The following is a 24,887-nucleotide window of genomic DNA, read 5'->3' as shown; positions in this document are numbered from 1 at the left end:
ACAAAAGGTCCAGAAACGACATAATTGCTTTCAAGGGCGGCCATTTCTGTAATGTTCAAAAATAGACTCCCCTGTCAGAGATGTCAAGAAAATGTGCCCTGATCAGCTGGTGCGCTTCTGTGCGCCTTGTCCCCTACCACACCAAAGGGCCTCCTTTTTCAGCCCTCAGCATAACATATATATATATATATATATATATATATATATATATATATATATATATATATATATATATATATCTCAATGGTGTGCTTTTGCTGCTTTTGCATGGGCTCATCCGCAGGTTCACATAGAAAAAGTGGAAAGTGACAGTACTGTATTAGGTCCTACCACGTTCTGCCGTAGAGGAGGTTTGAGCTGACCATGTTACTGGTGTAATCTACAGCAGATGTGTCTATCTGGGCCATGTTGAGCTGGCTGTGCAGTGAGGGGGGGCTGGGCGACATCTCTTCCAGCTCCAAAGCGTTCACCTGCTGCTGGCTTTGATGCTGGCTGAGGCTGCCGGTCGAGGATGCGAGCACGACTCCGGCTCCGTTCTGTTGTTGGCTTTGTTGTTGATTCTGTTGTACCTGTTGCTGGTTCGGCGTCGGCGTATTCGAGCCGTTCTGGCACGGTTTACCGTCCTTCACCAGAACAGGCACGGCTACGCGCCTCGGGGACTGCGCCTGCTGTTGGCACAGGTTACCGTCCTGTTGCTGCTGCTGCTGCAGCTGTTGCGCTGCCTTGTCCTTGGCCTGGCGCTTCATCTTGTACCGGTGGTTCTGAAACCAGATCTTCACCTGGGTCGGCGTCAGGTGGATCATGCTGGCCAGGTGCTCCCTCTCAGGCGCCGACAGGTATTTCTGCTGCTTAAACCTCCTCTCGAGCTCGTAAACCTGAGCCTGCGAGAACAGGACGCGCCGTTTCCGTCTGGGCGCAGCGTGCAGAACTGGCATGGCTTTGGTGGCGTCCGCCATTCCTGTGAGACTCCCCATGCCGGTCATGTTCATACCTGTGGAAGGTCCCATGAATCTAGAAACTTAAAAATATACATACATATGCGTGCGTTCAATAAACAGAAGAGGAGAACACTATTTCGCCTGAACTAGTCTTGATTGATTACTGGCTGTTAAATGCGTTATTTACTGAAGTTAGAATGAAGTTGATAAGCATCAACATAAAACATATTTATTAATAATAATAATAATAATAATAATAATAATAATAATAATAATAATAATAATAATAATAATAATAATAATAATAATAATGGAAGGTTACTTTTAAATAGCTGCCAAAAATAAAATAAAAACTCTAGCCAGACTTGAAAGAATGATCTCCTTTTCAGTTTAATTGCCAAAAACAGTTATTCTAAATTAAAGATTTCGTAAAATTGTGTAAATTCTTGCACGAACTTTATATCTTTAGCCCCCTTACATAAATTAAATTATTTCAAAATAAACGGCACACACTTAGTCGTGCGTTTCCCGCTGTCATTGCTCAAATTCGTTTATGTTTGCACGAAGAAAATAAGAAGTGGTGAAAGTGTGCATAAAAGGAGAAACGAACTTACTTGTGGAGTATCTTGGGTCTGGGTTGGCGCTGTACCACCCTGTTGCTGCTGCACTATTCCGCATGCTTTCCTGGTACGACGGAAGGTCTCCCATGTTGCCAATGCTTCCATTGCAGTATCCCCCCATTGCGCTGTGGGAGAACTGGGAGACGGTGTGCGGCATGTGGTAAGTGGTGGCCACGGTGGCGTTATGGCCCATGGAGTGCTGTTGCATGCCGGTCTGAGACACCTGAGGCTGTCGGTAGGCTCCCAGTGGAGAGGTTAGGTTCCCTGCGCCGTCCATGCCACTAAACTTCTTGTAGGTCTCCTCGATTGGACTCAAAATATCTGTCACTGAAAAAGGCGTTGTGTGCTTTGGGCTCAACGACATGATTCAGAAAGCAGGTAGATTTTTGTGTTTGAGCAGATCAACCGTGTTGTTGTATCGGCTCTCTCCTTGGTGGATGTCTACGTAAGAGAGTGCTTGTAGTGCGCCTGAGATCCTATTGATCGCCTTGGAGAAGGAGGCGAGCCCAGGGCGCTCTTAGCCCGGGTTTATTGGAGCCAGGAGCCAGGTTTACGACAAACACAGGGGGCGGAGCAAAACTCCTAAAGCAGCAAACAATAGTCATTGACATTTTAGGGAAATAATTCATGAAAACACACTTTGCTTTATATTAACTTGTTTACACGAATAAAAAAACACCCCATATATTTATGTTTCTGTCTTTTTTATGTATATACAGGTGAGAATAGCTCATTGTGTTGTGCGCATCAGCTGATCTGACCGCATATGACTATTTTGCGTCAGGAGGGAATTCCACTCTTTCTAGAAACTTTGAGAGCACTTTGAACAGACATAAGGGCCACCGAGTATCATCAAAGAGGCACAATGAAGTTGTATGACCAGCTCATTTATGCTTCTTAAGCATCATTTTACCCCACCAGAGAGGGACAAGTCCAAATAAGCTCAAAATGGCAAAATGCAGAAAGGGAGCGGCACTAGGGATCCAAATTGTGAGTATGTCAACATCCAGGGAAAATGGGAGGCACAGGATTTATAGATTATATTTGCCATGCAGCTCTCCTGACTCCTAATAATTTACAACTAAACCAGCAGAAATTAATTTATATGACACCTATATTTCCTTAATCATTAGACTTGGTGCACTGTGGAGACAGTATTGTAATCCTCAGACTCTTCAGTCTGGCCAACATGCATTCATGACACTTTGCAGTCTTGACTTGACATTGTAATCTCTGAGCAAACTGACTGGCGCCAGGGGAAGAATAAGAGGAAGAGCGACACAACAAAGGGGTCAAAAGAGAAAAGAGACGGGCTCCTACAAATGGCAATAATGACCAGCGGTTATTAAATCTTCCCATTAGGTTCTAACATGGGTCCCTGTGTCCTATAACGCACCATCGAGCCTATAGTTTGGACACTATGCTGCTCATATATTCATAACAGTGATATTTTTTTTTCTGATTTATGCTTTTCTGCTGACAATAATCGGGAGCAGGTGTTCAGCTCGGAGGTTATTTTCCAGACGTGAAATGTGTTTCTATCTTCCTTTATTGGAGGAAGGAAGCACTCGTCTGCATGAAGCCACTAATGTAATTTAGCATGGCATGGCAGCAAGTGTGCTACCTACCCTAATTGAGCAAATGAAGATGTGACATGGTCAGCCATCAATTATAGCGACATATCAAGAACATCAATCTCCGGTTAAGTTGATAGCCTGATTGTAATAAATCATTGTTCTTACGCATATTTCAGGAGCCGAATTTCTTTCTTTCTCTTTTCCTTTCTTTCTTTCTTTCTCTTTCTTTCTTTCTTTCTTTCTTTCTGTCCCCTCAGATGCCCGGACTCTGCAGCGGATTTAGTGTGAAGTGGTTGGAGTTTATTGTTGCAGACAAAAAAAAAACCCAGTACGTGCGTGTTCCAAAGTCAGCTGGAGTTGTCAGAAAGACACTGAAGACAAAAAAGAAAAACAAAAAAATCCTAAAACTATTCCTGCACAAGAAATCTGACAGGTGTAAACCGAAAAGTCTCTCTTAAAATCTTCTATTGAAGCGTCCAAGATGACTAAACCAACCCTTATTTAAAAGCAATAATTCCTACCTGAAAAATATCCCTATACTTGTCCAGACGTCTGTGCGCCTTTTCCACTCTTTTGGGAACAACTGCATGGTGTCTTTTCAAGTAGAAAAGAAAGGTAGGCCTCGGCCCAGACCTCTAACATTATGTAAATGAGGCAAACCTCTCAACCTTGTGGATTACTGAGTCAGAGAGCAGGACCCTGGTCCACAAACCCTCCACATTAGGATCCCATAAAAATCTGGAGCTGGTTGGCTGCATGCAACGCTTATGAGAGCTTATAGTCCACATTAATGTAGTTGTCAATCTAAGTTAACTTTTACATCCAGGGAATATGATGTGGCCAAGGCATCGGGAGGCGGATAAACGGACGCGCCAAGGAAATGTGAAGAAGGCCCGGCCAAGGTTGGTTCACAGATCTAAGACTTTTAGAGAGAAAATGATTTAAAAACGTTATGTAATAATTACTGGATGGATTGTGTTGCTGCGCATTTACAGGTGCATACGGTGCATTCTGGCGAATATCATACGATATATTCATTTAAATTAGCCTGCACTGACCCCCAAGGAAGGGCACTTTCTCGGTGATAGCATGGCGAAGAAAAACGCATTTTATTCCCAAACTGTGGCACGATACGGTGTTCTAGTTTCCTTCGTGACCGCTTAAAAAAATTCGACTTCTGTTTCCTGAAATTGTTGAACTTTCTCAATAACTGGAGAATATTTAACAAGCTTCTACAATTAGTGTATTGCTTACAGACAAGCAGATGTCTGCAAAAATGACGAGTGTCCCATTAGTCTATGGCCGGTTATGCTTGGAATCAGTTATAATGTATTCTCTTATACTGTGCGTATTTGTGGCACAACTCACTGGCAGAAAATCGCCGTGTCCAAATAAACGGCACCGACTTTCTGTAAGGACATTTTAACCAATTTTCTCTATACGTGTCAGCGTTTATAGGACCGTTTAAATGCTGTTAACCAGAAACCAATAACAACCCATTTAATGTAGTTTATATCCTACAGACAACCTTTTCCCGATACCATCACCCCCCTCATTTCAGCACAGCAGATGGACCTAAGCGCCTGGTCACTGAAGTGCTTTTCTCCATCTCGTGTTGCTAGTTCAATACCCTGAGAGATGTGGAGAGATGGCTGAAGGGCCCGGGTCCTGACCTGCCACCTCAACCACGCACCGGCCGAGCACAGAGTGCACAAAACACGAGGATTTTTTTAGGCTTGCAGCCCTTAAATCTTTAACTTAACTTTTAACTTCCTTTCTTTCTATAATATCTTGTGAGCGAAATTTAAACAAACACCCAATACTGAAAATGGTTTCCAGTTTTCTCGTCTTTCTTTGTCTGCTGGATGGCTTTTAAGACGTGGAAGCTGCTATGATAAATATGTCCAAGCTGTGGGATACATCTATCCGGTTAGAATTTTCCGTGCGTAATTTACGCACGACTAGTGACCATGCCTTTTCTTTGTCTTGGGCCTCTCAGTGCACCTAAATTTCAAGGGATTTGTTATTAGTACATCGTTCTAACTCTACTTCAAATAGAAATGCCCGTATTGATTAAACTGCAGTCACTTTAAAAACGATACATTTCTGTGTGGCTAGGGTATATAAAGCGTGATTACGCACGAAAATGCTTTCTTTTAGACGGACATTTTTATTTTTAAATTTAAGAATTTAAGACAAAATATAAATATAATCAATTTTTAAAAAGTATCCAAACGTAAGTAGATTCTCACATTGCAATTTGTTTGTCTGGCGACAGAAAAATCTAAGTATTTTCCACGCTTACGTTTTTAAAATCAAATAATGGGCGATTTAATAGTTACAGAAGTTTAAGATTAAGGGAAAGATTTCTTTGGCTCTGTACATCTGTCCTTTCAGAGTATTTATACATTTATTGGTGCGTTATTACGCACGAAATAAAATAAGCGCATCTGTTATTCTGTGGCACAGAAACGAAACCTCACTGTAACTTCTAATACAAACAATAAAATCACCAGTCTCACAACATCACAAATGAGTTAATTTCTTTCCTCTAAAACTTAAGATTTAAAGCACATCTGTATCGTGGCCGGCCCAGAGGCTGAATTGGTGTGGAAATTTGTGGAGGAAATTCCACACCTGCAGTCAGTGTAGTACCATTTAGATCAAATACTTTCTCTCCTCTTAAATCGCCGAGCAGTGTGAGAGTAAAAAGCAGGCAGGTGCATATCTTTCAGCTGCACTACTTGAAACGGTGCGGTTCCTCAGCTAAGTAGGTTAAAGGTCCTCCCAAGTGGAGAAAGTATGTGACAGACCTCTTGAAGACCGTATTCTTCTGCAGGAGTTCGCATTCATTCACAATTAATGTCGCTTGATGGACGAAATGATGCTAATAGGGCGCAAAAAACAGAATATGGGCTCTAATGGGATGCTGACCATAATCTGACAGCGGGGGAAAATGGAGAGCAGAAGAATTCAACGTATTGTAATAGGATTAGAGTGTAGAAGTTATTCTTACAGAATCAAGATGCAGTAATTCATTTAGTGGATTAAGTTACAGTTAAGATTATAATCAGAAGGTGGGAACTGTACTGGAGGTTTGGAAGAGGCCTGTGGCATAACTAGATATGTTTCTGGCAGATTTTTTTTCCTCAGACATAACCAGCGTTTTGCTACACAATACAAGGATATTAACAATTGAAAGTAATCAGTGTCAAGTTATTAAATTGTGTTAAACTGTGTCTGTGTTTCCTGAAAGAAACAATGTTCTTTCAGCTTTCAAATTAAGGAATAAAGCAGACACAATCAGAGAAAAAGACAAACTCTGTCACACTATTTCCAAGTAAACAGTTGTTTAGTCTTTCTTGGCACAATATAAGAACTACAAATATTATAGAACTTAAATGATATCAGTTTGAAAACATCAGTACCCTGATGGGAAATTAACATCAAAAATGTGTAAATTGATAGTGTTTAGCTTTTTAAAACACAAAATGTGCAGATGATTTATTTTTCCATTGGTGATTTTTTTTCTTGTTTTACAAATGATATGACCACATGCCACTAATGATCTCTGCACTTCAAACACAAGATGAGGAAAATAAAATCATTTGCAATAAAATGTACAGACATTAGGCTTATCAGATTCCAGTATGTTGACTGTGATTCTAATTTTTAAGACATATAAATGACACCTAAACTTCCATTAAGTTTCTTCAAACCATAGCTGTGAAGTTGATGATCTCCAAGTATGAGAATCGTTGGTCAGATTAGGTTAATAGATCACTTTTTTTTTTTGCTTAAAATAAATGAACAAATGGCTATAAACAAATACTCATAAATAATATTTTAAATTCTGTCTGTAGTTTCTCATTTTGTTGGCGATTTGAAAGAACTACAACAAAAAAACGAAAAAAAAAGTCAACAAATTCCACCTTTCCACATTTGAAACAGATTTAGCTCCCTGAAATTTTAGGTCCTCGGGGTTTTGTGAGTGCCTGTCCTCTGCATTGTTTTGAGTGGCAATATTTTAGCATAGCTGCTCTCTTTTGTAACAACAATTAAAAAAAACACAGCAGCAGATCAATGCAGATTACCAAATCCATGGCAGAACAAAGCAGATAGTGTACTTGGACTGTGTGCTTGGTTCCAAGGGTACCTGGTTTGCCCACTTCTCTGCTGCATTAATTGTGGCAGCAGTAAGGGCAGGTAAACAAAGCTGTTGGAGAGTCTGGTTGTGACTCAAACATGGCTCACTCTAGCTTTGTCACCCAGTTACTCATATGGCAAAATGTGTCTGCCAATCTTTCTCTTGTGCCTGTTTGCCCTTGCATGTAATTGTTGTGGTAAGATGAAGTCTGTTTCATGTCCATCCATCCATCCATCCATTATCTATACACCGCTTATTCCTCACTAGGGTCGCGGGGGGGGCTGGAGCCTATCCCAGCTGACTCGGGCGAAGGCAGGGGACACCCTAGACAGGTCGCCAGTCTGTCGCAGGGCCACATACAAAGACAAACAAGCACTCACACATTCACACCTACGGGCAATTTAGAATAATCAATTAACCTCAGCATATTTTTGGACTGTGGGAGGAAGCCGGAGTACCCGGAGAGAACCCACGCATGCACAGGGAGAACATGCAAACTCCATGCAGAAAGATCCCGGGAAAGCCGGGACGCGAACCAGGGACCTTCTTGCTGCAAGGCGAAAGTGCTAACCACTACGCCACTGTGCAGCCCCTCTGTTTCATGTCCTGAAATGATATTTTAAATTTGTGAAGTGGAGCTTTTTTTTTTTTTTTTTTGTAAATGTTTTGTCTTTTTTACGTAACAGCATTTAGTTCACTTCACTGTAGAAAGCATACTTAGAGTACTTGCAGTTATCTTGATATTATGAGCAGATTTTTGTTGTGTACTGACAAAAGACAGTTTGCAGTACTGTATTCTCCCATATTTTTTTTTTTTTAAAACAAAATTTGCAAAAGCTGTTTTTATTGAAACAAGGTGTTGTGCAGAGATACAGTGATGTATTGCTTTAATTAGGGCACACTTTACTAATCGAATCGCAAAAAAGTGCATACTTTTTAGCTCTTAGGGAGGTCGTGTTGCATAAAATCAATTCCATTAGTTTTGCCAGGAAATCTAAATTGTGATGCTGTAGAAGCAGTATAGCCTGACATCATTCTTCCTCTAAATGCCCCAAACTATCATGTGTGACAAAAGAAATAATAATAATAATCAAACATGGTTTTACACCTGAAATGCATGCAAATAGCTGCAATCTGTGTCGAGTGTTTCCTGATGTCCATTTCTGCCAGGAATTCATTTATTCGGCTTGTTTTCATGCTAACAGTCAAGAGATGCATCTTCTAATCAAAAGTTTCAAAGCACTTTGAGTGCTGTGTGTGGAGAAAGAAACTTTTTTAATGGCCTCACAACTCAACAATGGAAATGCGAGCAGGAGCTGCACATCAGCGCGGTATTTTTACCTGTCTGTTTGTCCCCACTTTGGGATGCTTTTATCCAGTAGGCCACCTGATAGCCTACCATTATTTAGATGAATCCACATAAACACACCACAAAACTACTTTAAATTCTGAATGTATTGATCCTGACGGATACAAGAATGCACCACATGCTGCAATTTAAAATATAAAGTCAGAGCCCATTTTCACTGCATAGGGTGACGGCATTAAAATGTTCATTTCTACTCATTTTCTTGTCAGACGCTGACACTGTCTAAATCAGCTGATGCATGTAGAAGGAGAGTGCCAGTTAAATTTCTGAAAGTAGAACATTACCTGCAGAACTATGAAATAAAATGACACATATTAGACATATTTATTGTATTATTAATTAAATGTGTGCACATAATCACTGTCACTTGACTGTAAAATGACAGTCCTGTATAAGTATGCAACACAATTTCAGCAGGATATCCTTTACAAATTGTTTTTGTTTGTGTAATCCCTAATTATTTTTGTTGCCTAAATTACAAAAGAGTCTGTATATGGCCTTAATTCATCTTTCCCTGTTTCCCTTCTTAAAATAGACATATATTTATATGAGCTTTTTCAAATTGTAATTTGAAAACCAGCATTATTTTTACATTGGCAATGCAGTTATTTTGAACCATCAACCAATTTTTTTTCTTGTTCATTTTTCAAAAAGTAAACAAACACAAAAAATAAATCAAAAATAAAGGCATTATTTATATTTATATATATGAATTGCAATTGAAAAATAATTTTGATGCCATAAAACCTCATTCAGAACAACACATATCTTATAAAAGAAGGCAAACCTTTTGCTTTTTAGTGCCTTGCACGTGGGGATATTTGCTTTTCCCATGATGAATTTTCAGAGCAAAACAGAACAAAATGAACAATCTTTCAGTCAAATGACTGCTCCACTAACCATCAAACAGTCTTTTAGCAGCAGTAACTTAATTACAAGTTCATATAACAGTCTTCAGCTACTGGCAAGGACAGGTTATAGTAAAAACCAGCCATATCTCCTATTACTGCTGCTGCTGGATGTCATAGCTAAAGCAACCTTGTGTAAAATGGTCTTAATAGAATGGAAATACAAAGCGGAATCGTAACCTTCAGATTATACTACTTCCTCTAACAATAACGCCTAAAAGCAACACATACCTTCTAATCTTCCAGTAGTTCTTCAGTGGCCATTGGGGGAACTACAGCAAGAAAATATAACAGCAACAACATGGTATCAAAGGAGCACACTGTCCTGAGATTTTTATTTTGACTGAATGGAGTACTAAAACTGGATTAAATTAGATGCTAATGTAGTGAGTGACACCGGTGTGTTCAAGCAAAAGACTAGTATTAAACTGACACAAAATAATGGTGGCTTCAGTGATATCAAAACTTGAAAATGAGCAATGAGCAACACGACCTTGTGAATTATCACCTGAAACATAAGTCAGATTGCTATGAATCAACCTACTTTTTGAGTTTGTCATATTGTGTGCATAATCTGTCTTTATTAATAGCTGATGAACATAAACACCATATATTATATAAGTGTTACTTTAAAAATAAAATTACATCAGTGCACTTTTTTCCCCCTATCAAGTCACATTTTCTGCAGCATATTTTTCTTTCTATTTTTTTATTTTGATGAGTGCCTACACACAGCGTACTGTTTGCCTCATAGCACTCGAGAGGGATTTAGCTCACAGGTTTGTCTGTAAATGACAGGAGAATGACTTTTAGCAGGTCAACTATCCCACCAGGTGAAAATGATATGTTTGATAAACGCAAAAGAATAGCATCATATAGCTTAGCATAAAGGGGAAAGTATAAAATAATTATGCTAGAACTGACTTGTGGAGGACAAAGTCTATGTTTAGTGTTGAAGTTAGTGATGACAAAATATCCCAACTTGTTACCCATTTTAATCCTTACTGCCTCCTTCATGATCATCATGTAGCTATTAATAAACTGTATAAGTGCAGGATAATTTTCTTTGTCAACATAAGATCATTATATACTGTGGAATATAAAGATTATGACACAGTCTGAACCTTGGCTGCATATTTAATAGTATATTGCATCATAAAATATTTTTACTAGAACACAAATAATAACTAACTTGAAATTACTTGTATGGTCAAGAACTAATGTTGGAGCTACACAGCTATATTCAACATGCACATACACTGTGATAATTTATTACTCACCGCTCGACTTATGATGATACAGTATTTGCAAGAGGAGGTGTTTTATTATTTATTGTATGACTTGTTCACTTTTACACATCCCGCAATTCTCAATATCAACAGAAGTGTTTCTGAAATATGATTGTAATCTCGTCATGGACTGCACAGAAATGCAAATTTTGAAATATATTCCACATAGATTGACATGATTAATCCACAGTGTGAGTCTCTCTGTGTGCGTTGCTGCCTGCGTTGCACCGAGTGTCTGACTTTGTGCTGCTGTACAATAATAACAAGTCTTCCCGCGGCTAATGGCTCTCTTGTTTGTTGGTTTTGTCTCGTCTTGTTTCAGTGGTTCTTTTTGTCTGGAAGGATGTCAGCTCTCCGTGCCTGACCATCTCTGAGGACGCTTGATGTCATCTTGTCTACCTGATCATTACACTACCTGCTCTCCTCTACAATGCTGCCCTCTCGCTGCTCCGCCACTTGAAATGCTTGGCTGGCCTCTTCTCTGAAACCATCATGAAATTGTGTGCTAAAACGGTGCCGACTGTTCCTCCTCTCTCCTCCCTCCAGCCATGAGTGCAGGAGCCATAAAAAGATTCCTCCACTCGGACCACTGCTGCTGCTCAGTCAACAGGAAAACACACAAAACACACTTCAGCCGTCTGCCACTGTTCACCTCTCACTGCTTTTATTTGATTTATTGTTGTTTGCAGTGCGACTTGGGCAGCAGTGCCCAAGTAAATGTAATGGACGTGACCAGTTGTTTAAAAAGACAGACTTCAGCATCGTGTATTTTCAATAAGATAGCAAGGACTTTGTGAAAAGATTATCATCTATTCTCACAGTAGCAGGTTCAGCTTTGTTAAATAGGTTAAATTCAATTTTTTTCAGCAAATCAAGGCAATGGTAACCTTTTGCTGTAACAACAATAATCCATCCATTTATGCAAGTACACTTAGGAATATAACCACATTCAGTATTTCATAGTTTGGAAGAAAACAATGTCCATTTTCTTAGTCTGCATATGGATTTGTTGTATAATCAATTTCTTTTGTTGCTCCAGAAATTTACAACAGGCCTTTCTGAAGGTGGAATAAGAAAAGCCCAGATGTGAATATTAATGTCTGAACTACATTCGATGCTTCATTTTCAGGGTCCTTATACTGTGTATGATCTCTCACTGTCACCTTACCATTGTTAATGTTTTTAGTAACGCCAGTGCTTTTCCTGCTAAAACAAGTCAGAAAGTCAACTGTCAAATGTACTGTGAATGGTGTGCATGAGTCACCGCTAAAATGCTGCGTCTAGAGCACTGATAGTGGTTTCTGTTACTCTACACCAGGAGTCACCAACCTTTTTGAACCTGAGAGCAACTTCAAGGGTACTGAGTACTACGAAGGGCACCTTGTTTGATACAAACTTCCTCAATAGCAAACTTACGCCATCATCTTTAAACAATAATAATAATGAAAATAATATGTAAAAAGACTGTCTGAACACATTTATGTTAATTATTCCTTACACTAATTAACAACAATGACGGCAGGAAACACACACACACACACACACACACACACACACACACACACACACACACACACACACACACATATGGAAATCTGTTCCAATATTTAAAAGTCAGAGGTATCCCATCTCTGGAACTTTGGTAAATATCTTTCTTGGCAGTTTTGTATGAATCAGCATATTTACAGCATTTTGTTCAAAAACACACCAGTTACATTTCTGTGCAAATTGTCAATTCTAACATTTTTAGGAAATCATTAACTGTCATCAAATCATGCTTCATTTGTGCAAACTACCACCAATCATTACATGTTTTCAACAAATTATTTTTCACATTTTTGTGTAATGGCACGGTGTTTTGAATGACAACGTATGTTACCTCTTTCTTTGTCTGTAAATGTGTGTTAGTGGGAAGCCTGGCATTGCAGAGCTTATCATGTCTTACCTTTACCTTGCAGCTCACAGTTCAGATGGTTCAGTTTCCCAGTGATGTCTGTTAAAAATGCAAGGTCAAGAATCCACTCAGTGTCCTCAAGCAGCAAGGTGTCTTCCCCTTTGGACTGCATGAACTCTTTGATTTCGGCCAACAGTGACAAAAAACGCTGCAAAACTGGTCCCCTGCTGATCCATGGGGTTTCTGTGTGTAGTAACAGGCCACTATATTCAGCTGACAGCTCCTCCAGCAGCACCTTCAATGTCCTGGTTGTTTGGCTTTGGAGCCATTTATGATCTTCACGACAGGAGTCATCACATGATCAAATCCGGCCACTTTTGTACATACATATGTCCTGCTGGTGAATGCTGCAGTGGTAATGTAGGAATGTTGGGAAGTTAGCATGGAAGCTTTGTAGCGGCTAACGTAGCGTCTGTCCACATTGCGCCGCTTTGCCGTCGCAATAGTCGCCCCGCAAATAGGACACATACATTTATCTTTCACTGTCGTGAAAAAAGAACTCTTCCTCCCAATCATCGTGAAAATAGTCTTTTCTCTTTCACTTCTCTGTCATGTTTTGGGAGTAAAAACCACACCTAGCTTCCCGAAGTGTCTGCGTCCGGACGCTTCAGCACAGTCACGTGGTGGTTTGACATGCGCAGTGAACTTTGACTCGGAGAAGGTAGTTTGTTGTTAAAAAAAAAAAAAAAAAAAAAAAAATTATAATAAATGTTGTAATTTAAAATCTGCATTAATGTAAGTATTTCCGATTTAAAAATAACAGCAACTATAATTTTTTATAATTTTTTATAGGGAATTTCATGGTGACTAGTGTTATTTTTAGAATGTGTTGGGGGCAACTCACGTGGTCTCTGCGGGCAACCAGGCGCCCGCGGGCACCGTGTTGGCTACCACTGCTCTACACAGTCTGTCAGTGCTCACCTGACTAAATCTTACACATATTGTCATTAATACTGACACATATTTCCCTGAACTCTAAAAACATTCTGTTATTGTTGTGTTTGAGGTCCATCTCATGAAGAGTTTCTAACATGCAGCTCATCTGACAGTATGTTAAATTGATTTAAATAATACAGGAACAACCAATAAATGCAAAAATTATGTACTGTGTATATTAAAAGAAACTATTTATTCAGTCTGCCTGTTCACAGCTGAAGCCTCATACAAACTTGAGATAAACTTTAGAATATTTTTTGTATATGAGGAGGTCTGAGGATTTTGTGCCTCATACACTCTAGTTGGATTTTTCAATGATCAGTCGGAGTAATTATTGCAAGTAACCCTGCTGAAGTGTTTATATGGGTCCCTGACTATTATATTAAAACAAACATGAACATCTGTGAACTACCTTTGAATTTATGTAACATTTATATGGTTCTATTTCACACCCTTGTGTGCAGAACAATAACACAATTACTATAACTAAAGAGATAAAAGTACACCATCAGTAACAACCTGGTCAGTAAAACTGACACAAATTTGCAAGTATATTTTAGCAGTAAGAATAAACTCCTTCTTTTGCACAGTCTTTTGACATTTAAGTTAGTTATGTATGTCTATGCATGTACAGTTTTGCCCATCGTAGCTTTTCTGAATTCAGCAGCAGTGCACATATGCTAACAATACAAACACACTTACAACAACAACAACAACAAAAAAAACAACTACACTCATCTTGTCATGAAAATATCTTTATTTATTCATGGTAGAGAAGATGTCTGAAAAAATCTTTACACCATGTCTGCAGTTAACTGGTTGACATCGATATCATGGAGAGGTAATAGATCAGACCATGTGTCTACAGCTTGTGTTGCTCAAGAGACCTCATTAGAGACTGAGGAATGGGACTCTTCATTTCTCATCCACTCATGGATGTGCTTTTGCCGTAAACTAAACGTGCCTTTAGGATTTGCGAAATGGTTCCACCTCCTACCATATGTGCTACATATATTACACGCAGAAAACAAAAATGCAGCCAATCCTGCTGCTATATTTACCACTATTCTTCCTGTGCTACAGTAACCAACTTACACTTTTCAGATCTGTGTTTTTCTAACATGGTGACAATCTCTGGAACTCCTGTGTTATTCATCTTGATGTCAGATGTCCACCGAAGTACTAAACTTGAGCATGAATTGTTTGCTTTTCTTTTACATTGGCACACCTGAAGTAACTGAGGAGGAGTAAATATATGAGTTGTCATGATGAACCAGAGTATTTCTGGGTGGAACTTAAAGGACTCAACGGTACAAAATCCACCTTTTATTTACTCGGGGATATTGAAATACTGCACTTAAGTAAAGACAGTAATAAAACAGTGTAATAATACAATTTAGGCAACATAAAAAGCATGCTAATTGATGCACACTAGGAAAGACAATCCTTGGAAAGAATGCTGCAGATTTTTCTTGCATCTTGCTAAATATTGCATATATTGTATTATTGTAGTATTTTAAACTCTAGCAGTGCATGTGCATTCTATGTTGTATCTTATTCTGCTAAGTAACTACTAACAATGGCAACAGGCAAATAGAGTAAGGAGGTGGGTTGTATTTTCCTGTGAAATATAGCAAAATAAAAGTCGAAAAAAATTTCTAAGTACACTACCAGTGTATTTATACTTGTATAAAAGTGTGCTGCATATTTATTTTTTAACATGCATAAATACATATGCAGATTGTCTATAAATATGCTCTATACTACCAATACTATACTAGTTCATAAATATTATTATATAAATAGATGGGGTAGTTAATTATATTATTTAATTATGCAGTATTCATTTGTACAAATTAATGTGTTGTGAGGTACAAGTTGTGAGATAATAATTCTTTTGCAAAATGCCCAAAATACAAATATATAAACAAAAGTATAGCTAACATTTATTTAAAGTAACAAAACTAATTAATTTATTCATAAATCACACTTTAAAACAACAAAGTTTGAAATGCTGTACAGATAATTTTTTTGAAAAAGCATTTAATTACATAACAATAATCATTCAAAACAACCTTTAATACATCAAATAAATCAATATATAAATGAATAAATAAAATAAATGAAGCAAAAGGTACATAAACACACAAATCCTGTATTTACATTTACATTCGTGTAGACTGAAAAGGGAAATAGTTGGTTTTAAGATGGAATGTAACATCGGTAATAGCATGGGAAGTCCTGAATGCTCAGAATAAACATTTTGACAGTCTGGATAGCAATAGAAAATACTCGACCACTCTGTGGGATTTAAACTGGGGGAAAAGGACTGGAGAGGAGGATCTGAGGGGCCTGGAGACTGAGTGAGGCTGGTGTGTTGTTTAAAAAAAAAAAGATTTTGTGTAAAATTAGTGTATCGTGACTGGAGACAACAAAACAGAGCTTTGATGTACGTGACATGAAAAAGCTCAGAGCTGAATTTTGACCTGACTGTGGATGAAGCTGACTAACTGACTCCCACGTACTGCAAGCCGGGATACGAGAGTCAAGATATGAAAGTCAATGAATATTAGTATGAATAATAGTAGATTTAAACTGATATGCATTTCATTAAAGTAGTTTAAGAGTGATGTTTGTCGTGGCACATTACTCCTAGAGCATGTGCGTTTTACAGGTAACAGACATGCACGTGCCAAAGATCCCCCTCTGGTTGTTTGTGCTGCTGTGTCGCTTTTGTGTGGATGTAAACATAATCAGTGCAAGATATGTGTCCACCAGGCATAAATAAGTTGAAGGTTATTGCTTCAGTCTCATGTATCATAAAGAGCATTATTACTGAATGTGATACATGACACAATGAAGCCAGTGTTAGTGAAATACTGCACCTATTCAGAAAAGTTCACAATGGGGGATATCATGGAGAAACTTTTATTTATTCACTTTCTATCCAGTGCAGATATCTTCGGCAACACATTAGAAATTCACCACAATGTACAAGTGCACAAACACATGATAGGCAACAACTTGCTACACATATTTTACATCCTCTTTAAATTGGAAGTTAATTAGACTATTTGAATTGGTAAAACACATTGCTGCCACATTGCTGCTCTTTGATCATCACGCATGCTGATTGAAGCATGTCTGAAACAGATGATGGCTGGTCGTTATCGGGCTCAAAGCCCCAGGATCCATTTGCAGTGCTGGCATCTCAAGCACCTCATGTTCATCCTCTGAAGAAGGTGAGACAATCCATTAAGTGAAAGGCATAAACACTCAACTCTGGGAACCTGATTGCTGGCGCTGTCCCCCATCCAGCCCACCTGACTGCAGCGGACTGTGGGTTTTATACAAGACAATTCAAGTCCTAAGATGGAACATTGAGAAAGAGAAAACAAAGGGAAATGAGACCATATGGCAATTTGCATATCATAACACAGCAGCACAACTTTTAATAGAACTCACAGAGGTGTAAGAGAGAGAGGACTTGGAGCTGAGTTGGCTCTGAATATTAATTATCATGCACTGTGGGTTTAAATTTAGCTGCAAAAGATGGTTTAAAGTTGCAGATGCCAATAAACAATATCATCTTCATCATTTCTTTTTTAAAATTAGAGACCTGAATGTTATGCTACACCACATATTTATCATAGGTGTGCTGGCCATCTTTTCTGCAGATTCCTTGCATAATTTAGGAGTGGAATCTGCTTGACGTTAAATTAAATCGTTGAATCAACATAGTATCTTCAATCTTGTGCACATATTGGGATTGAAACACAAGTTCTGTGATTTTAATCTCTTTGTTCTAAAATCAGCTTAGTAACGTAATTGACACAAACTTTATATTGAACAAAACAGTGAATGAACATGTTGGTTTTAATATACAGTAAAAAGACAGCATTGCAAACACACTCAGCCTGCTGTTACTGACGCACAAGTCCGTACTGTAGACTCTGTAGTTGGAAACTCTTAGAAAGGGTTTGCTTTATTTTAAATGAATAAATGAGAACCACTTAGTATATCGTAATTAATAGCTGTGATTTAAATGAGCATTTCTTCTAAAGCTGCATTTAACAGGTGGTTTGGGAGAACTGTGCAACACTTTTGCCACTAGAATAAAACACTCTCACCAACTTTTCAAAAAGAGAAGAAGAAGAATCACAGCTGATCTCCCAGGTTATGGCATAAAAGCAATGAATGGTCTCTATATTTAGCCACTTTTTCCCTGCCTTACACATTAAACCACCTCAAAGCGATGGACGAATGCTTACACACATCTATATTTCCAGTAACGTATCAGGGTTTGCACACCAGAGAGCAGGAGAAAGCTGAATTAAATAGTTCTGCTTGAGACACATTTAGTTGTTAACAGCACTCAACAACCTGTTTCTGTTTTAATTGGCTGTGGCATTCCTTTGTCACTGTCACTGAGAAATAGATGAAATATGCACTGTTAAAATATGAGTTTATGATCTACACTGTGGTACGTTTTAAGAAAAAATGTTTTACTCAGGGTTATGAAATCCACTATCTTACACATCTTACATAAATGTGTGTGAAACCTGTAATCCATTCATTACTGGATTATTATGATCATAAACCCACTCTTTGGATTTGACCAAAATAAAAAGCCAGAATGTTTTTTTGCAGTTTTTTATTTGATTCATCACACACATTACATATTTGTTTTTTTTTTTACATGGCATCATGGTGTATTAGATGGGGTGAGAATTTAGGAAAGGAGAAAGCAACCTTTTCTATCTGAGCATCTACTACATCCTCCTGTCAGTCTCCTCGTGTCTCTGCGGACTCTGCTGTTTCCCTAATCTTAACATTCAGCAAAGTCAAGAACCCTGACGCTCGCTTCTTTTTCATGAAGCTGACTCTGAACCGGATGCTGGTCGTCTGCAGCACTTTAAACTCAGCCACATTTTAAGAACTGCACTATCAGCGTCTCCCACAGCAAAACACTGATGCGTGTTTTGTCTTGTGCAAGGAAGCGAGAATGGAAGCTGAATGCACATCCAGTTATTTCAGTGTGAAACAGCTACACATATAAGATCTTATTCACTGACTGAATATCACTTGAAGCATTTTAGCTGTCAGAGAAATGTCACGACAGATTTTTAACTGTGTTTGTGCTACTCAGCCTTGTGCTGGCATTACCTACCTCAGATGGAACAAAAAGAAAGGAACTAAAATTCTGCTCTGAAAACCTGCTACACCTACTTCCACTCATGGCAAATGAAGTTTATGGGAATGACCTTACGTGGAGACGAGAACACTTAAGCAAATAGGTTCTGCATTTTATCTCAGCTGTGGTTTTATGCGTGTGAAAGAAGAGCATTGCGTGGAGCTGATAAGGAAAAGAAGAGTAATAACACCTCAGCGTAAGTAGCTGGAGAACTGACTGTGTAACCACTTAAACAAGGCCGTCATGATGTTCATATGTTGGATTTATGGAAATGATTGGAATGAATCATGATGCACAGATGTAAAATATGGGCTACAATACTGCATGGTGTGTTTAAAATAATCACACCACAAACTTATACTTGCAATTCTGACAGACTCCTGTATCAAAGTTCTTTGTAATCTTTAGTTGTCTTCATGTTTACCAGCATATTTCTCACACGAATACAGCTTAAATTCAAGTGCCAATTGAACATCAAGGAATGTTGTATACGATTCTAACAGACAAACAGATCAGATGAGAATAAAGCAAATAAACTGGTTTATTATTGAGCAATTATTCCATGAATTAAACATACTAAATAAGCCTTCTACAAATAGTGACTTCATTTGAGAGAGATTTTATGAATTTAACTCCTCATTTGTCATGAAATAAACCAACTTATTACAGGCTGTTGCAGGCATGCATCTACTTTTACTGTATTCATATTCTGTTTTAATTTTATGTTATACATGAACATAACGTGACAGAAGTTGCTCAAAGATGCCGCTGGGATTTCTCCTTTTTTCCCCCATTCAGCCCCACAGAAAACTGCAGTCAGGCTCCAGCTCTTCTGTTCCTTCCTTGGTTAAACCACAGATACTGGTGTGTTTGTTAGTCAGCTCTCGCCTCGCCAGGTTCTTCTCATGCAGATGGGAGGTTGATGTGAACAATGCTCTGTAGACGCTCTGTCCCACTGAGTAAACTTGCAGATTTGCCGTGTGGATTTGTACTGGTCCACCTTCCCACCTGCTCAAACACACACACACTGCTGCTCTCACCAGCAATTTAGAAAGCAGGCTGGGTAATACTGTGGAGCTGTTCTGATTATGATACTTTCCCGTGCTCACTGTCTGTCTTCTCCCAAAATGACTAAACAGCAGAACTCCTTATGTCAGCATGTGGAAATGTTTCTGCTCTGTCTGCTGTGATGTTGGGTGATTTCTTCCTAAAGTCAAAACTGGCACACAAATAAACTCTTGCGGATTGTAAATTTATTTCCTCCTCCCTCAGCCCTCTTCCCTCATGCTCAGCATCTCTCCACCCCCTGCTGCTCCATCTTTCTAACCCAATGAGGCCCCCTACAGGTGCAAGCTCACTGATGCTGAACTGAGCAGGTGCGTAAAGATGGTAGCCTTTTACTTTGACGTCATTTGACCCATTTTGCAGTGTTTTGCATACTTCTCTGCATGAGGAGATGATTGTGCTCAGGCATTTTTTTTGCAGCCTGCAAAGTAACTCTATATAACTGCAGGACGTGAGAGACATTTAAATGACACTGGCGAGTTGATTTTATATAGTAAACGTGATTATTAACCCCCTGATGTTGTATTCTGGTTTTAAGTAGCATTTCAACCTCATGGACCTGCTTTTTATAGTAGGTAGTAGTTCCCATTTTTGTTAAATATGACATGTTTTCAGTAGAAACAGCTTTCTTTGATCAGTTCTGCTATACCAATATTAATGACAAGTTTCTTATATTGCTGAGGACATTTGACTCACACTTTTCATTGTTGTAATTGTCACTGATTCAACTGAGACTTTCTTTGGAAATCCTCACTTCACCTCTATTGTTCACTTTCACTGAAGTGAATTAATTTGCACCATATTTGTCCTCCTATCCAATTGCGCCACACCGTGGACACACCCAGAGTCTCTCCTCCTCCTCCTCCCCCTCCTCTCTCTCTGTCTGTCTGTCTTTCTCTGGGTATGAAATACAAACTGTATTAATTGCCTGTGGACTGTTTGCGTCAAGTCTAGCTTGTTTTGAAGAGCGTTATGATTATGCTCTCAAGATCCATAACAATGTCATAAACGACAATCATGTACTTAAACGACTGTCAAGTTTGCTGGCATGTCTGTTCATTAAAGAGGGGGAAAATCACGTTCATTGCAGTAGTTGGGATGTGATTTAGGTGCAGCAATTTGCAGTGATGGAATTGCATGAAGTTGGACGACATTTGCAGGTGAAAAAGCTGCATGACGCCTACTAAAGACCTCTGCTTCCATCTCGTGGCCGCCCTGCGCAACAATCCTCCCCGTCACTCTCCCTCCCCTCCATCACTGCCTCTCACTCTCTCTCCTTTAATATCATCACTGTGGCGAATCTAATCTGGATCTCCTTTAAGGCAATAAAACCCAGATAGCTTCCTTTAAATGAAAAGCACCGCTTATTATAGCTTTGAAATCCTCGTTTATTTGGCGATGTGCACGATAGAAAAATGATTCATGTCGAGGTTCAAATGGGCAGGATGACGAAGATCCACGGTGTCCCAAGTGCATATTTCCTCAAGTATTGTATTCCAAGGTATATAATGGTGTTATCCACGCAGGTTGAACTATGCTGCACGCCAAGATGCTTGTTTTAATGTCGCACTGCTTTATCCCTTCAAGCAGCCAAAAGCAATTTCCGATAAATCTGACCCTGTTGCTGAGCTGGTGGAGTAGTGTAATTTTCTGGTGCGTTAATGACAATACAAGGGGTTTGCAAAGCGAATACTGCTCACTAAAAGTTTACCAGGAAGGCTGTTTTTTCTTTCTTTCTTTTTACACAGCTAACAATTCGGTTTGACTTCAGCTTTGGGGTAAACACAACAGAGCTTGTCTGGATGCGTAAAGAAATTATTTGAGTTGACCTTTACTGCGTTCGAATTTGCAATAGCTACACTTGCAAGTGAGCTGGCTCAGTGATCTTTAAATCTACATTTGGTTGCTCCCGTGTAAACATAAAATACATAACCGCTAATAAAATGCAGAATGAAATGTGATTTTTACAAATATGTCCATGCGCAAATTTCCAGTCTTTCCAAACGCACCAGATCTGGGCGCATCAGTCCACCAAACACCTGCCAGTCTGCCCAGTTTCTGTTCCCATGGAAAAACATCTGCATCTTCCAGACTCACAATACAATTAAAATGCAAATGGAAGCTTTAGCTTTTACTTCTCACATTATTCAGTTGTTTTATTTGTATATTTCTACCATTGCTTCCAGAATGAAACACGCATTAGGAAGCAACTTATCAGCATATTTGCGTAAAAGCCAAAATTGTGAAACCCGACCTTTAATTGATAATTTATAGTGGTACAGTTTTACACTTTAACTCGTTAAAACGGAATATGATCGGGGGGAATAGTGTCAAATATTTTTCCATTTTAGAAATAGGCCCACGCATACCAGCCGGGACTCAAAGCAAACAAGGAAGAACACTGTCTGGAATTAAAAATAGTTTTTGCGCTGTGACGAGTCACTTTTTTGGACAGACAATAATCAGCCTTTGACTTTGGAGAATGGGAGGATAGAGGGAAAAGAGAAATGAGAAGGCTGTTGTTGGCATAGCTCTATCAAGGAAGAAGGACTCCCTGTTATGGGTGAATGGGCTTCTTTTTTTTGACCAGAATAGATATAGCACGAATTTTTAATTCGTTTTTCTTTGAGAGACAACAATGCTTTATTTGAGAGCTTGATACAATTTGGGGTTTGTAAGAGATCCTTTTCTCCTTTTCCGAGCCCAGCTGTCCATATGGGACGCAACGTGTGCAGCAAAGATCACAATGGCACCAAGTGACAGGCAGCACAAAAAGCCCAAGGATACATCTCCCTGACTCTGAACAGCACCAAGAAACTCGGTCTATCTTCACTGTCTGTATCTCCACTCCTGCTGCTCGTTAACATGCACGCCTCTAACATCCAGCAAAAAACAGGCCTGGGCTTTTGTCTTTGTGTTGTCTTGTGTACTGTATTATGCAATGATGGAGTCACAGAACCGCCTCATCAGATGGACAAAATCTGACCCAGAAGTCAGCGAGTTTCTTTGACTTGGGAGTTTTTAAATGATGTTGCAGGATTTAGGTTTGTTTTTAAAGACAGCAACTCACTAAAATCCAATTCCACACAGCCAGCCATTTATCACCGCCTTTTATCGGTTCACTTTATAATTCCTACAACACGCACTGCATCATTTTTCCCCTCGCATCGGGTTTCCATAATCATTTTGGCATACGCGATTACTGACACGCTATAATCAGTGCTGATCATCCCTCACTCTTTTTACTATTTTTATTTACTTATCCTTTTTTTTAATCAATCGACAAAGAATTTTAAAAAGGAAAACTATGATCAAGCTACCCATTTATTTGACCTACAAGCTCAACCAGTGGTGAAACACAAAACCAGAGACAAATTGAGTCTGTGTCGTCCACAAAAGCAGTAGCCCCCTGAGACTCAATTCTGTAAATAATTAGCAAATTTGCTCAATTTGGCTGTTTGTTCAGTGATGATAGGGGCGACTCCAACATCTGCTGGGAGATTTTTTTTTTTTTTTGTCCCGGGACAAACAAAATGCATAGATTTTTCTACTAGGTCATCATATTTACCCAAGATATTGAGTGGAGTCAGATAATCCGCAGTGCGCTCTGCGGATCACTGGGGAGCCATTTGTGCTTGTTTTGGTCCCTGCTTAAAAGCACAAGGCTCCTAATAGTGTAAAGCAGGGTGTGACTGCTAACACGTTATATGATGGTGTAAAATATAACTTTATTGGGGCGCTTAATGCCCCTGTAAGTCGTGCGTATTTTCGCTGAGCGTTGGCCGCGGTCAAACAAAGAAGGCTGGTGAGTCATTGATTATTCCTGCTTCTATTTGCAGTTTAGCGCTTAACAAGATAACAAAACATTTATTGCATTAAACAATGTTTTTCCTCCACCGTCTACCACTTTACACCCGAGGCCGGGAGTGGTTGGGGACGCTGACAAAAAGGAGAGCTTTTGACTCAAAAGCTTCTTATGTTGAGAAGCCCACTTATATTAAGTGAGTGGATTTTAGTCCCATTTCACAAGTGACTTTAGGCTCTTTATTAGTGAGGTGTCCGGACTCAGAGAAATATTCTCGGGATTACATTTGCCTAGAAAGAAAAGGAGTGAAGTGCGCAGGAGATTTATTCCCATGGTCAGCTCTATTCTGCGCCACAATTTGGTTCCTCGCCTTTCATTCTGATGTTTAGCGATGTCTTTTCAAATCGAATGGGACACTTAGATAAACCAAACCCTTATTTTAGAAACACAGCATTTTATTTAAAAATCCTTATTTAAAAATTAGGATATTTTTTGCCATCACCGCGCGGCTACATCGTATTTTACATGTGTAATTTGACACTGCAGTGCTTTTTTAAAATGCCAAAAAAATCACTTCCTTCATTTCTCTTGACATTTGGAAATATATATATAAGCTACAGCCCGTTTTTTCCTCTCAACGCTCCCGCAAGTTCTCTAGGTTGCAAACACTTGCCACAAAATATTTACAAGGAATAAAAACCAAAGGAAAAAAGCTGAAAACTTGCCAGTGTTTATTCATGGCCATAAATATTTTTTCGGTCCATAAAAGAAGCAAGAAATTAAAATTTCTATAATTATAAAGTGGTTCGTACGTGCTGATAATAACACGAAGGGACAAAAGGAAAAAAAAGAGGAAAACATCTCTACAACCAACACACAACATACTTTACAAAAAAATTCACAAGAAGAGCATTGACATTCTTAATAAAATCTATAAGGGAGAGGTTTGGACCCAGTTCTCTTAACGAAAACATGTAAACACGGCGCACACATGAGCCCCGAATAAAAATGGTAGTATATGTATGAGTCAAGCTGCAAAAATGAAAAGTCTTTTGTTTTTGTGTTTTATTTTTTTTTCTCTTTGC

General features: G+C 38.9%; 2 protein-coding genes and 1 long non-coding RNA gene across 8 annotated transcripts in view; 1 reads left to right on the top strand and 2 right to left on the bottom strand.

Moving 5' to 3' along the window:
• Nucleotides 1-243: 243 nt before the first annotated feature.
• On the bottom strand, nucleotides 244-2,105 carry nkx2.4a (NK2 homeobox 4a). 2 transcript variants are annotated; one of them, XM_023286895.3, is made up of 2 exons: nucleotides 1,553-2,105; nucleotides 244-1,018 (listed from the first exon to the last, which is right to left on the bottom strand). In XM_023286895.3, the coding sequence occupies exons 1-2, from the start codon at nucleotides 1,920-1,922 to the stop codon at nucleotides 327-329; spliced, it is 1,062 nt and encodes a 353-aa protein (XP_023142663.1). In that variant the 5' UTR covers nucleotides 1,923-2,105; the 3' UTR covers nucleotides 244-326. The 2 variants fall into 2 exon arrangements, with proteins under 2 accessions (XP_023142663.1, XP_023142664.1); XM_023286896.3 differs by having other exon boundaries at nucleotides 244-991.
• A 1,350-nt stretch (nucleotides 2,106-3,455) lies between these two features.
• On the top strand, nucleotides 3,456-12,447 carry LOC129347824 (uncharacterized). Its single transcript, XR_008600099.1, has 2 exons — nucleotides 3,456-4,037; nucleotides 11,171-12,447. It is a non-coding gene; the product is annotated as an uncharacterized LOC129347824 (long non-coding RNA).
• Nucleotides 12,448-15,749: 3,302 nt separating this feature from the next.
• nkx2.2a (NK2 homeobox 2a) overlaps nucleotides 15,750-24,887 on the bottom strand; it is a 16,223-nt gene continuing 7,085 nt past the window's right edge. For 4 of the 5 annotated variants that reach the window (XM_035942119.2, XM_035942118.2, XM_055006252.1 and 1 more), the window contains one exon: nucleotides 24,517-24,887. This exon is cut by the window's right edge. Coding sequence is in view for 1 of the 5 variants with exons in the window: in XM_035942120.2 (XP_035798013.1) it covers nucleotides 16,915-17,105 (191 nt within the window). In the remaining 4 variants the exon portion in view is untranslated. Of the gene's footprint in view, nucleotides 17,106-24,516 lie in introns of those variants that run through there. The other variant, XM_035942120.2, reaches the window with a different exon arrangement.

This window comes from Amphiprion ocellaris, chromosome 20 (assembly GCF_022539595.1).
Source record: "Amphiprion ocellaris isolate individual 3 ecotype Okinawa chromosome 20, ASM2253959v1, whole genome shotgun sequence".
Classification (NCBI taxonomy): domain Eukaryota; kingdom Metazoa; phylum Chordata; class Actinopteri; family Pomacentridae; genus Amphiprion; species Amphiprion ocellaris.
Note: the sequence above shows the minus strand (reverse complement) of the source record. Positions and strands in the feature narration are given on the sequence as shown.

Bases quoted from the DNA above. Each gene is read 5' to 3' on its own strand.
- nkx2.4a (XM_023286895.3), bottom strand. From the start codon at position 1,922: ATGTCGTTGAGCCCAAAGCACACAACGCCTTTTTCAGTGACAGATATT. The intron at 1,019-1,552 runs GTAAGTTCGTTT...TATATTTTTAAG, and splicing joins AGACCCAAGATACTCCACAA to TTTCTAGATTCATGGGACCT.